At 58.9% G+C, this 11,178-nt stretch overlaps 1 protein-coding gene and 1 long non-coding RNA gene across 2 annotated transcripts in view; both read right to left on the bottom strand.

The window, feature by feature from the left end:
- Positions 1–6,921, bottom strand: part of KCTD15 (potassium channel tetramerization domain containing 15) — a 9,309-nt gene extending 2,388 nt beyond the window's left edge. The window contains exons 1-2 of the mRNA XM_012651515.1: positions 6,753–6,921; positions 1,707–1,851 (exon numbers count right to left, since the gene is read on the bottom strand). Of these exons, the coding sequence (XP_012506969.1) occupies positions 1,707–1,851; positions 6,753–6,916 (309 nt within the window). The 5' untranslated portion in view covers positions 6,917–6,921. The remainder of the gene's footprint in view (positions 1–1,706; positions 1,852–6,752) is intronic.
- A 635-nt stretch (positions 6,922–7,556) lies between these two features.
- On the bottom strand, positions 7,557–11,077 carry LOC105816182. The gene is made up of 3 exons (XR_001137782.1): positions 11,020–11,077; positions 9,297–9,395; positions 7,557–7,649 (listed from the first exon to the last, which is right to left on the bottom strand). It is a non-coding gene; the product is annotated as an uncharacterized LOC105816182 (long non-coding RNA).
- Positions 11,078–11,178: the final 101 nt, after the last annotated feature.

Here is an 11,178-nt window from a genome sequence, read left to right as displayed (position 1 = left end):
CCCCCCCCCCGCCAGGCAGCCGGCTCCCACACACTGTGCTTGAGGCCCTGGTATCGGCCCGGTGCCCCGGGCCACATGCGCACGTAACACACGCTCACCCACACCCACATCGGCCCTGCGTGGCCGAGGTCCCGTGGCTCACTGGGGCGCAGCGAGGAAGTCTGGCGGGTGAGCCCGGGAGCCCCTGGGGGGACGGCGAGGAAGCCCAGCCTGCTGGCCTGGCCTTCGGGGAGGCCCACGTTTTAACCCCTCCCCTGGGGCTGTTCCCAGGTGGGGACCCATCCTGCCCCTCTGCCAGAGTCTGTCAGGGCTCCATCCTGAGCCTCTGTTCCCCAGATTTTAAATGACACCTCTAACAAACAACCCCATTTTCCCCCACAGCCTAGAATGTCTCTGCCTGATGCCCCACCAGCTCTCCACACAGGAGCAGGCCCCACACTCCCCCAGCCTGGGCCACCTCTGGGCCTCCGCTCACGGACTCAGGACACAAGCCACAAGCCAAGAGGCACCCCCAAGGGCTCCCTTACTCAGCCAGTCCACACCACGTGCTTTTTCAGCCTCTTCCTAAACGTAAGTCTGATCCGCCACCATGCGCCGTATTTTCTGCCTCCGTCCTTCCTGGTCCAAGGCCTCCAGCAGCCCTCCTGCACCCACCGCGCACCCTCCTGCATCCTTCTCTACACAACAGCCAGCGCGATCTCTCCAATTCGCAAATCCCACTGTCCCTCCCCTACGTGTGACCCTTCCGCCGCACTCAGGGTAAAATGCGAAATGCTGAGCCAGCCGCCAAGGTCCTGACTTCACACAGCAGCCTCCCTTCCTGCCGCTCCCCTCCCAGTCGGTAAGGCCCCAGCTTGACACTTTCTCTCTAGTTCTGGAATGTATCAAGCCCTTTAGCAGCCCCGGCCCCTTACCAAGACCCTCACCCGTGTCTGCCTTGTTCCTCCTTCACCACCCGGGTAAACGTCATTTCTCTCGAACCTGCCCGGGCAGGTTCCCTGTTGTTCGCTCTCACAATACTCTCTACTTCTCTGAAGCATCCGCCACGTGGAATTCAAGTTCAGCACTGTCTTTCCACTAGCCTGTAAGTGTCACCGGGCAGGCGCTACCCCTGCCTCGTTCTTCACTGTACTTGCAGCCCAAGTGCAGATGCTGGTGCTCAGCAACTGAGTTGCATGAGGACAAAAGAGGCCCAGGGCAACTGGTCCTCTGGGGAGTGGAAGGAAAGAAGGAAGGAAGGAAGGACAGACGTTTGCTGGTGTGAGCCTGAGTTTCCTTCCTCCCAGGCTCCCTGGCTCAGAGGGGCTCCGCACCAAGGCCCTGACAGCCTCGCCCTGAGAGCAGGGGGCTTCCTTTTGTTTAGAGCTTCTGTTAGATCATCAGGGTTTTCCCCTGCAAACTGCCAAGAAGGAACAGAGGTATGAACCTCTAAGTCCCGTGACTCCAGCACACAGCGGTCCTTAAACACTACAAATGTTAGACTGGGATAAGCGCCACAGCTTAAGTGTTGTTACACCCCGATAAATAAGCAAAAAAACGTGAGAAAACAAAATTAGTTTAGAAAAACTGATTTAGCCTTCGGCTTCATCATTTAACTTTTTATGGTTGCCATGACAACCACAGGTCCATTTATTAAGTCATAGCGTCCCTTGTGTAATGCCATCGCACAGGCACCGTCGTGGGGGAGCCGCCAGCTGTGGACTTACCTTGAAGTCATCCGGGAGCAGCAGTTTTGACGTCCGCAGGAAGCTCAGGACGTAGCGGAAAATCTCCCCATCCCGGTCGATGAAATAATGTTGCTTCAAACTGTCCAGGACGATGGGTTCGGTGCCATTGAAGAGGCGGCTTATCCTGGGAGAGACAGGCAGGGCAGGACATCTGAAGGCAGGAGCTAAGTCCACCTGCCCCACTTCCCACTCCTTAGAGCCACCCTGCTGGAGGGGCCGGGGCCTCGCGTGGGTGACTCTGGGACTGTGTCAGGCCTGACAACACCTGCACACACCTGGGGCAGCCAGGCCACAGTCAGACAGGACACGCCACACACCTCACCTACACTCGCAAGTCACAGCCAGAGAGGGACACACCCAGCTATACATGCCAGCTGGCCCACACCCGTCACAGGGCTGGAAAACTAGCAAGACACAGACATGGCCACCCCACCCCACGCACACAAAGTCACAGGCCCGGTATGCACACCCTCTCCAGGAGAGCCACCCAGAATATGCACGTGACCATCCGATACCCCAGCCAACAGCCACACACCTGCCAAGACAGTGCTTGGTAACACATGTCCTCCTCACCCAGCCCATGTCAATGAGCATCAGACATGATACACCCGGGCAACAGGCCTGGGGTCACACGGTCCCCTCCCTCCCAACGCACAATCTCAGGCAGACCCAGACACATCCAGGCAAAGGACATACACCTGCCAACACAAGGCACCGAGAGACAGGAAGTCACAAACACCCCACAGCCACTCAGGGAGCCATGAGGGAGACACACAGGCAGGCAGGAGGGACAGCACGTGTGCATGCATGCCAGTGCACATGCAACACAGTATATGCATACATGCCAGTGTGTACATCATACACACCAGGCACACGTGGGGGCCGGTACTGAAAGGCAGTGGTTCCAACAATGCAGAACCTGCAGGAAGTTCTTAGGGAGCCCTCATGCCTGTCTCTGTCCACTCCAGGAAGAAAGAACCAGGCCTCAGAGCTGGTACCTCCCCAACGTCCAGGTGGCAGGCTCTGGCTTGGCCAACTGTCCTGGCAGACCCTAGGCCAAGCTATGGATGCTTAGGAGCCCCAAAGAGGGATGGGGGCAGCCACGAGCTTGGCCTGGGGACAGGAGGGAGGCTGGCAGCGTATCCCCAGTGTCAGCACCATCAGACATCTTTTGGCAGGCAGGGCCATGCCCACTTGTGCCCAGCTAGACTCTGCCAAGGTGGCATCTTGCACAGCTGGGAGAAGGGGAACCCTTACCTGAGACCCAGGTCTTCCTGCTCAGCCTGGACACAAGCCAGTGCCCAAGCCCCCTTACTCCCTTCCTGCACCAACAAGGATCCCACCAGAGCTGTTCCCCTGTCCCCACAGCGGCCTGCTCCTCTGCCCACTCTCAGTCAGCGCTCCCAAGGCCCTGCCATCTGTGCCCAGGACGCACTAGCTGGGCAGAGGCTGAGGAGGTCAGAGCACCCAAAGCCTGGCCCAGCACCTCCCACCCAACCATCCTGTGCTCTGGTGGCCTGGCACACTCGACGCATCAGCCATGGTACGGAGGAGCCATGCAGTCACCTGTTCTCACTCTGGGGACATGGCCCAGTGCCTGTCCCAGTGGGCCAGTATAAAGGGCAAGGCTTTGTGAAGAGGTCACAGCTCCTATGAGAGGTGTGGAGAGGCCTAAGCCCTGTCAACCCCCCAGGCGTGGTGACAATGATGCTGGGGGACACAGCCCCTGCTGGAAAGCCTTGTGGGTTCCTTGGCTGGTTCCAGCTTTCGAAGCCCCGAGGACCTGGCCTAGCAGAGCCTGGGCATTCAGACTTCAGAGTGGGGGCCACCCAGCACCCCTGGAGATACAGGGAGCAAGGCCACCAGGTGCCACAGGCAGTGGTCAGCAGACAGCTGAGGGCCCACACGTGGCACCAGCAGCTAGAAATAAGAGCCATGTCCACGGGTGAGTCAACAAATCCAAAGCTCAGCCTCCCTGGGAACGTCCCCTGCTCTTTCCAGTTGAGCTCAACCACTCCGGGCAGCAGCAACATCCTAGGCCTGGCCGAGCTCCAAATCCCTCTGACGTCAGGGCTGGTGGAGGCTCCAGCCCATCCTGTTGGTCCAGAAGACTCCTGTCCCACCCGTATTCTAGGGCTGGCTGAGTTCTAGGTTGTCTTATTGGTCCAAGGTGAGAAGGTTCTCAATCTGCCTTACTTCGGCACTGGCTAGTTCTAGATCTTTCCATGGTTCAGTATCTGTTCCAGTATAAACTGGCAGCTGTGCAGCCCCTCCCAGGATAAAGGCCTTTCATGCCTTCAGTGTCCAAGGCTGCCGAGGATGTGAGCGGGATAAGGGAAGGTTAGGACAGTCGCCACGAAGGAAGCCCCAGACACTTGCAGCATGAGCTCCTGCTGTGACTTCCTGGGTTCTGTCCCTGGCTCTACACGTCCCCCGAGGAAACCGGCCCAGGCCACCCTCTGAGAGGCTGCAGGGTTTGCCAAGCCGACTTCAGACGTCCTCCGTGGAATAAGCTGGCTAGTTCCTGCAGCGGCAGCTGGGACCCTCGGGGCAGAAAGGTGCGGTCCAGCCACCACCTGCGTGCTCCTGGGAGGCATCGGGCACCTTTTTTTCTCTTCCTCATTTTTAAGCTCTGGCTCCAATTTCCCGGATGCTTCGGTGCAAGGTTATATTGGTTCTGAAGCTCCTGGCCATCTCCATTCCTTGCTTCCCGCAGTGAGCACAGACGTCAGTGCGTGGCTGGGATGGCAACAGCTAAGCGACACTGGCAGGCAGGACAGGAGCGAGGGGGCTGCCCCAGGGAGTCCGTGCTCAGCCGTCTCGGGGTGAGGACCAGAGGAGGCACCCGGGCCACCCCAAGCCGCAAGGAACCAGAAGCCCAGGCAGTGCAGAGGGCGCAGGAGCTACAGGCGTGGGCACCCGGGCCTCACGGTGCTGCCCAGGACGGGACACTGTTAACATCCGGAAATGCCCTGGGGACCTCAGCATGCTAAATACTCCATCTCCAGGCCACTCATAGATCAGTGACTCTGCATGAGGGATTGATCTTCTTTTCCAGAATTGGCGAAAAACAGTTTTAAAATTGTAATAATCCACTAAAAGAAGGACGGGAGAGATCTGGGGGGCCCTTGCCAGCACAGCTCCCCAACTCACTTCCCAGAGTCCCTGTGCCCAGACCAGCCTACTGGTCTCACCACCCCAGCCTCTAGGCTAAAGCTTCAGGCCTGGGAGCCGCTCTACTGCAGCCAGAAGCTACCCAGGCAGAACAACAGATTCATCCTGAGCCCCAGCCTGGGGGAAGAATGCAGACTGCCGCCCCTTTGGGCACGTCCTGCCTGGAGGGTCCCACAGGCCAGATCACAGGGCCACAGAGGCCTGAGCTCTGCCCAGCAAGAGGGCACACCCCACAGGCAATACAGCGCCCTGGGCCTGGGAGGGCAAGAACCCTGCCCTCCTGCAGCCCAGCACCAAGAATGAGGAGGCCCCTCCGTTCCCCCAGGGCCTGGGCTGCAGATCGCTCTAGAAAAGCAAATGTCTGATTTCTGGAAATACTTTGCAGAGAGGGTTGTGGGCAAAGGTTTTATGAATTTCACTCACAAACGTCGTCAACCGATTAAGGAATGATCTATCTCAAACAACTTGGGCATGACGCAGAAGGCAAAATTGAAATTAAATAAGCAGAATCCATCTCCCATCCCAGACAGTGCTCTGCAGGCATGCAGGCCGATGCTGCGGACCTGGTCTCGTGACTCCTGACACCCTAAAGCCCCAAGTTCAGAGCCCCAGGCCTAGTCTGTCAGGCTGAGGAAACAGAAGCCCCAAACGCATCTGTACCCCAGACTCCCCAAATTTGGAACCACACACTGCATCCACCTCCATCCAGCGTGACCTACTCAAGGGGGCACTCCTGCCCTGTGGGGGCTCCGCCCTGGCCTTCAACAAGCTCCGAAAGCAGCCACCTCCATGCACTGTAATCCTCCCTGCTCTGCGCAGCCATACAGGTGACGATACCGACTGACACCCCCCAGACGATCCTTCGGTGTCAGGGGGATTAATTAATTTCTCCTGTTAAGTGCGCAAAGCAGGGGTGACGCCTGCAGCCCTGGCCTTCCCATGCTCAGCCCCCGGCGGCCCCAGGGAGAGTGGTGGCCGCCTCCCTGTGCCAGGAGCAGGCAGTTGTGGCTCAGCAAGCAGCTCCAGGAGATCTCAGGGACGCAGCCCAGCGCAGGTCAGCCCTGCCGCTGCGCCAGCAGGGAAACCAGGTCCTCTGCCCAGGAGGCAAGAGTGGGAGAGGTGGCGGTACCTAGAACCTCAGATAAGGTTGAGGGTCGGGGCAGCCCATGAGTTCAGCAGCGTGGGGGACTCCCTACCGGGAGGAGACTGTAAACCCCCAACCAGGGTCCTGGTCAGAGACGTTTTATCCACTAATGGGGTATGAGGCTCCTGCTCATCCACAGCCCTGGATATCCTGAATTTCCTGGAATCCCTGCCAGTCACTGACTGCAACGCCCAGATCCAAGGGAAGCGTGCTGCCAGCCCTCAGCGCCCAGCAGTGGCCACCCACACCCACAACCATGGCAACTGCTGCTCCTTCTCCTTCCCCTTCTGCAGTTTCCCAAGGTCAGAACAGGAAATGGGATAGAATAGCCACCCCTCACCTCATGACCTCAGGACTTATGTACTTAGCATAGCTCACAAATGACCCCCTGCAGAGGCCAAGCCTGAGTCCCACTCCAGCCAGGCCCAGGTGGGGCTGGCTCTGAACAAGTCCTAAGCCTCTGTCCACCAGTGGGTCCAGAGCTCACCTTGCACTACCAATGCCGCAAGATCAGGGTCACAGCCTCTGTCCAAGGCAGTCTTCAACAGGTGGATTCAGCCTCCCAAACCCTGGCTCCCCAGGTACCAGCCCGTGCACCCTGGAGAGTCAGGTGTGGGGGGCTGGCAGGGGAGACAGGCCTCCGGGCAGCAGGCTGCAGACGCTGTCCCCCACCACATGCCTGCTGCTCCAAGGGGTCCGGCTCTTACCTGGAGTCAGGGTACTTCGTGAGCGTGGCCAGGCTGCTGGTGTACATGTGGCCGCCCACATCGATGTGCACAGGCGCGTTGGACTTGGTGAGCTGAGCTGGCAGTGGGATCCCCTGGGCAGCCAGGGGGGACACGGGCGACCGGGTGAGAGATAGCCGGGACATGTTTCCTCCCTCCTAGAGATGAAAACAAGGCAGGAAACAGGAGTTTCTCCACGACACAGCCGTGCACTCCCTTTATTGGGAGCGTGATCACAGATCTAATCAGATCACTTCTGCCTGTGCCTGATCACATATTCAGCTGACAAATTATGGCCACCACTGTAATTAAGTGTATTTGCATCATTTTCTTCAGAGTACCAGAGGGAAAAAGAAAGATGCTTATTAGCAGTAAGAAATCAAGAAAAAAAAAATTTTCAAGGTGTCAGCCTCCAGGGGCATAAAACAAACTGCAAAATTCTAATTAAAGGTCGCGGGCTTATGTGTTAGATGTGAAATATCCCCTGACAAACGAATCACCAATTTGTGAATTGGGATTCAGGGGTTTTTGCAAGTTTGTCTCAGTAACGAGACACCTCTAAATTAGTGACTTCCTCAGCACCTAAGGCGTTGAGTTTTATACATGCAGTAAATTTCACATCAAATTAAGAGTATTTTTGTTTCAAAAAATACATAATGGTGCAGCCAGTCAACAGCCATCTCCTGAGTGCCGTCGCCCCGAGGGAGGACGGCCAGGGAGTAGGTGCTCGGGAAGAAGGCAGACAGGGGCCCAGCACCCACCCAGCCCGCCCCGCAGGCTCACCGCGGTGCCGCCGCCGCTGCCGTGTGCGTGAAGTGAGGACCCGCTCGGCCGCTCCTTGCGGTGAGGCATCTAGGCTTCCATCGCTGCCCAGAGTACCTGCGGGAAGCACGGACAACACCAGACGGGGCTTACTCCCCGGCAGCTGTGGGCACAGGGTCTCCCATGGAGCGAAGGACACTTAGAATCATCCTTTCCGCACACTCTCTGGGACCCCACGTGCTCCACGCAGCCCACCACCATCGTCCGTCTCCGCAGCCCAAAGCAGGTCTCCCAGCCATAGCTGATTACACACATGCACACACACACACACACACACTCTCACACATACACTCTCACATGCACACATGTATTTTCTGGGCAGCTCCATGCCTGCTAATTCAGCTAATGATAGTACTGAAACATATGCTCACCATTATTGCCCCGAAATGTTTCAGAACAAATCTGATTTTCCTGGTATTTTGGTTTAGAGCCATGTTACCAAGCGTGTCTCCTCTTGCATCAGCAGAGAACCTTGTAGACCAGGGCTCAGGAAGGACCCCCCACCCTCCATGGGCCGGGGAGTGTCAAGATGCAGTTTGCAACTGGCCAGACACACACAAGCCCATCAGCAGAAGTCAGGGCACAGGGACAAGGGCAAGTCACTTGGGAAGCCACCTCTCCCCTGTGGCTCCCCAGAGCAGAGCAAACCTGTCTTTGACTAGTCTGCACCTCACAGTTTGTCCCCAGATCCCCAGAATGGTGTTGTCTGTGCCTAATGTCTTCCAGAGCCCTCAGGATGACACGCCTCGCCCCGAGGCATCAGAGAGCTGGCCAGAGGGAAACAGCCCATCAGCCAGTGCACCCTTTCTCCACTCCTCCCCAGATCACTCAGTGACTTCCCTCTTTGCCACAACCACCTGAAATAAGATTGTCCTTCAGTCCCTTGAAGCCACCCCCGGGGCACTTTGCAGCCCCTTTTGCAGGAGGGGTGGGGAGGGGGGGTTCCTGTAGCCACTTCCACTGACTTGGGGCTGTCTGGAGGGAGCTCTGCACAGTGAGTCGTCACCCCTCACACATGTACACAAGCACTGGCCTCCACACCCCCACCCTGCACTTCTCTGTCGTAGGTTTAACCTTTGAGAGAACAACCAAATGACATTCTTGGGACCCAAGGGACAGCTTTCTCTTGTTAAACTCTGGCATCTAAGTTTGTGCCTTGAAATTCAACATTCAATTTTAAAACACAGAGCAAGGTCCAATGAGATCAAATCCTGCAACTTTAGGTGAGGTTCCTCTCCTGTGGTTTGTTCTGCCCGGAGTGCCCCAGCAAGTTCCTGCCATGAAACTGTCCGGGCTGGGGTGGGAGTGGGAGGTTGCTATTCGCCCTCACTGGGGGCTGGCTGCGAGCTCAGGGTCTGCTGCTTTTGGCAGTCCTGAGTTCCGGAAAGCTTAAAAAAGAAAACCGGGTCACTTAGCTCAAGGAAGTTCTGAGAACCAAAACAGACCTCAGGAATGGCTTATCCTGCCCTACGAGGCTCTGCTGGGGGAGGAGTCAGAAGGGAAGACGGAGGACAAGCTGAACTGGAAGGAATTCCGACTGAGATTCTAAAGCGGACGGCTCAATGTTTTCCCTCCCACCAGGACACTATTAAAAGTGACATTTAACGCCGAGCACCCGCCACAAGCGCTGCTCCACCCTGCTCTCACTCGGCCTCTTTTCCACGGCAAGCAAAACCTGATGTTCACGGCAAACCAGAAACTCACCATTGGAAGCCCCAGGCTTTACGCCTTCACCCGAATCTCCAACGCTCCTGCGGACAAACGCATCTGTGCCGGGCCACGGCCTTTCCCCCAAGACCACTGCTGAAGTCAGAAGCACAAAAGTGGGCGCAGTCAGAGACACAAGTTCATTGCACCGCCACCAGCACCAAACCCACAACCCAGCCCGGCGCGCCCCGGCCCTCCGCAGGCTTGGCCGAAACGCCTGTTGCAGGAGGGCCCGCTGATGCCCGCGGGTGCCCAGCCTGGCCCGGTAGTGACCCGCTGCTCCAGCTGCGGTGGGAGACCCGGGTCCCGCACCGCCCGCCGCCGAGCCCCGCCCGCCCGAGCGGAGGGAAGTGAGCAGAATGCCACGCTCATTTACACACAAAATGATTTTGTGTCCCATTGTGCTCGCAGTTGTTCAGCTCTCTGGGGGTGATTAAACTGGCTGAGCTGCGGCAGCTTGAGACGATTTCACTAAATCGCTTCTTCGTGAAGTCGCTTCTTTGCTAAGCTGTTATTTTAACCATAAAAGGTAAACAGAAGGCGCCTTGCGAGCTCCCTTCAGCTCTGCGCCCTGGGCGCCGGCCCGGAGCGCCAAGTGCCGGGAGCCTGCAGAAGTGTCCGGGGGGGTGGGCCGGCAGCGGCAGTCGGGCCACCTGGTGCGCGCCAGGCCCCCGCAGCCAAGCCAGCCGGCCGGTTGCAACTTCGGGCGGCGGAGCCGGCTGGGCCGCGGCTCCAGGCACCTCGGGGCGGGGTGGCCGCGGCACCCAAAGCGCCAGGCGGGGTGGGGAGGGGTGTGCGGCGGGGGCGGGGCGGTGACAAAGTTAAATCAAGAGGCAGACACTTGGAGACCACAGATGGGAAGCTCGCCTAATTAAGGACGTAAAAGCGCTTTTGTTCTCAAAGTTTATTGTTGCCGGGATTTAAAAAAAATTAATTGAAACTAATGCTGTTATTCACTCGTGCAGTTAAATTCCTTCATGCACATTTGAGACACGCAGGGAAAACTTGGAAGCTTATCTTTCTGCAGTCAGGAGTGGGGGCCGCAGGGGGACAGAAGGGCGCTGCGGCGGCACGCCGGGGTGGGGTGTCGGCGAGCGTGTGCCCGCGTCCAAGTCGGGGGTGCGGGCGGGCTGCAGGGCCCCGGAGGCGGCGACCGGGTCTCAGAGCAGCCCGCTCCCCACCCCAAGCCCCGCGCGCCTGGGACGACCACCAGCGCGCCGGCCCCTCCCGCCCGGTTTCGGACTCCCGGGGTGGGCGTCAGGGGACGAACGTCTGCCCCGTTGGAGAGTTTTTCTTTCTCTGTTTTAGGCGCCAAGCCAGGCCCTGTGCGCCCCTAAGCCCCAGCTGCGGGAGCCCGTTTGGGACCCCGGAAACTCGCCGGCCCTGCAGGACACTCGGCCCTACACTGGGGCCAGAGTGCGGGAACCTGCACGCACGCCCACACACACACTCACACACACACCCCTGCGGCAGGAAGCTCCGAGCCCGCCCGGGTGGGGAGGGTCCACTCGGGGCCGGGACCAGCCCACGTGGGCAGATGCCCCCCCCGCACCAGGCCTTTGTGCTGGGCGCCCCCGCGCCGCCGGCCCCCGTCGCCCAGCAGAGGGACAAAGCAGCCGCCCCCGCCCAGGTCCAGACCTGGGCCGGGCGACTTTCCCGGCATCGCAGCCACTTTGGGGACAGGGGTGCGCGGAGCGGTGGCCGCCCGCGCTGGGCTTACCTCGGAGCCGGAGCGGCGGATCCGGCTCGGGCGCAGCCCCCGCCCCCCGCAGCCGCCGGTCTCGGGCGCCCGGCGCAGCCTCGCCGCCTATGCTCGCCGCGCGGGTCGCTCCGGTCTCGTCCTGGAGTTACTTTCTCTCTCGCCCCCAACCCTCCCCCC

The sequence above is a fragment of the Propithecus coquereli genome, unplaced genomic scaffold (genome assembly GCF_000956105.1).
Source record: "Propithecus coquereli isolate 6110/MARCELLA unplaced genomic scaffold, Pcoq_1.0 Scaffold358, whole genome shotgun sequence".
NCBI lineage: Eukaryota > Metazoa > Chordata > Mammalia > Primates > Indriidae > Propithecus > Propithecus coquereli.
Note: the sequence above shows the minus strand (reverse complement) of the source record. Positions and strands in the feature narration are given on the sequence as shown.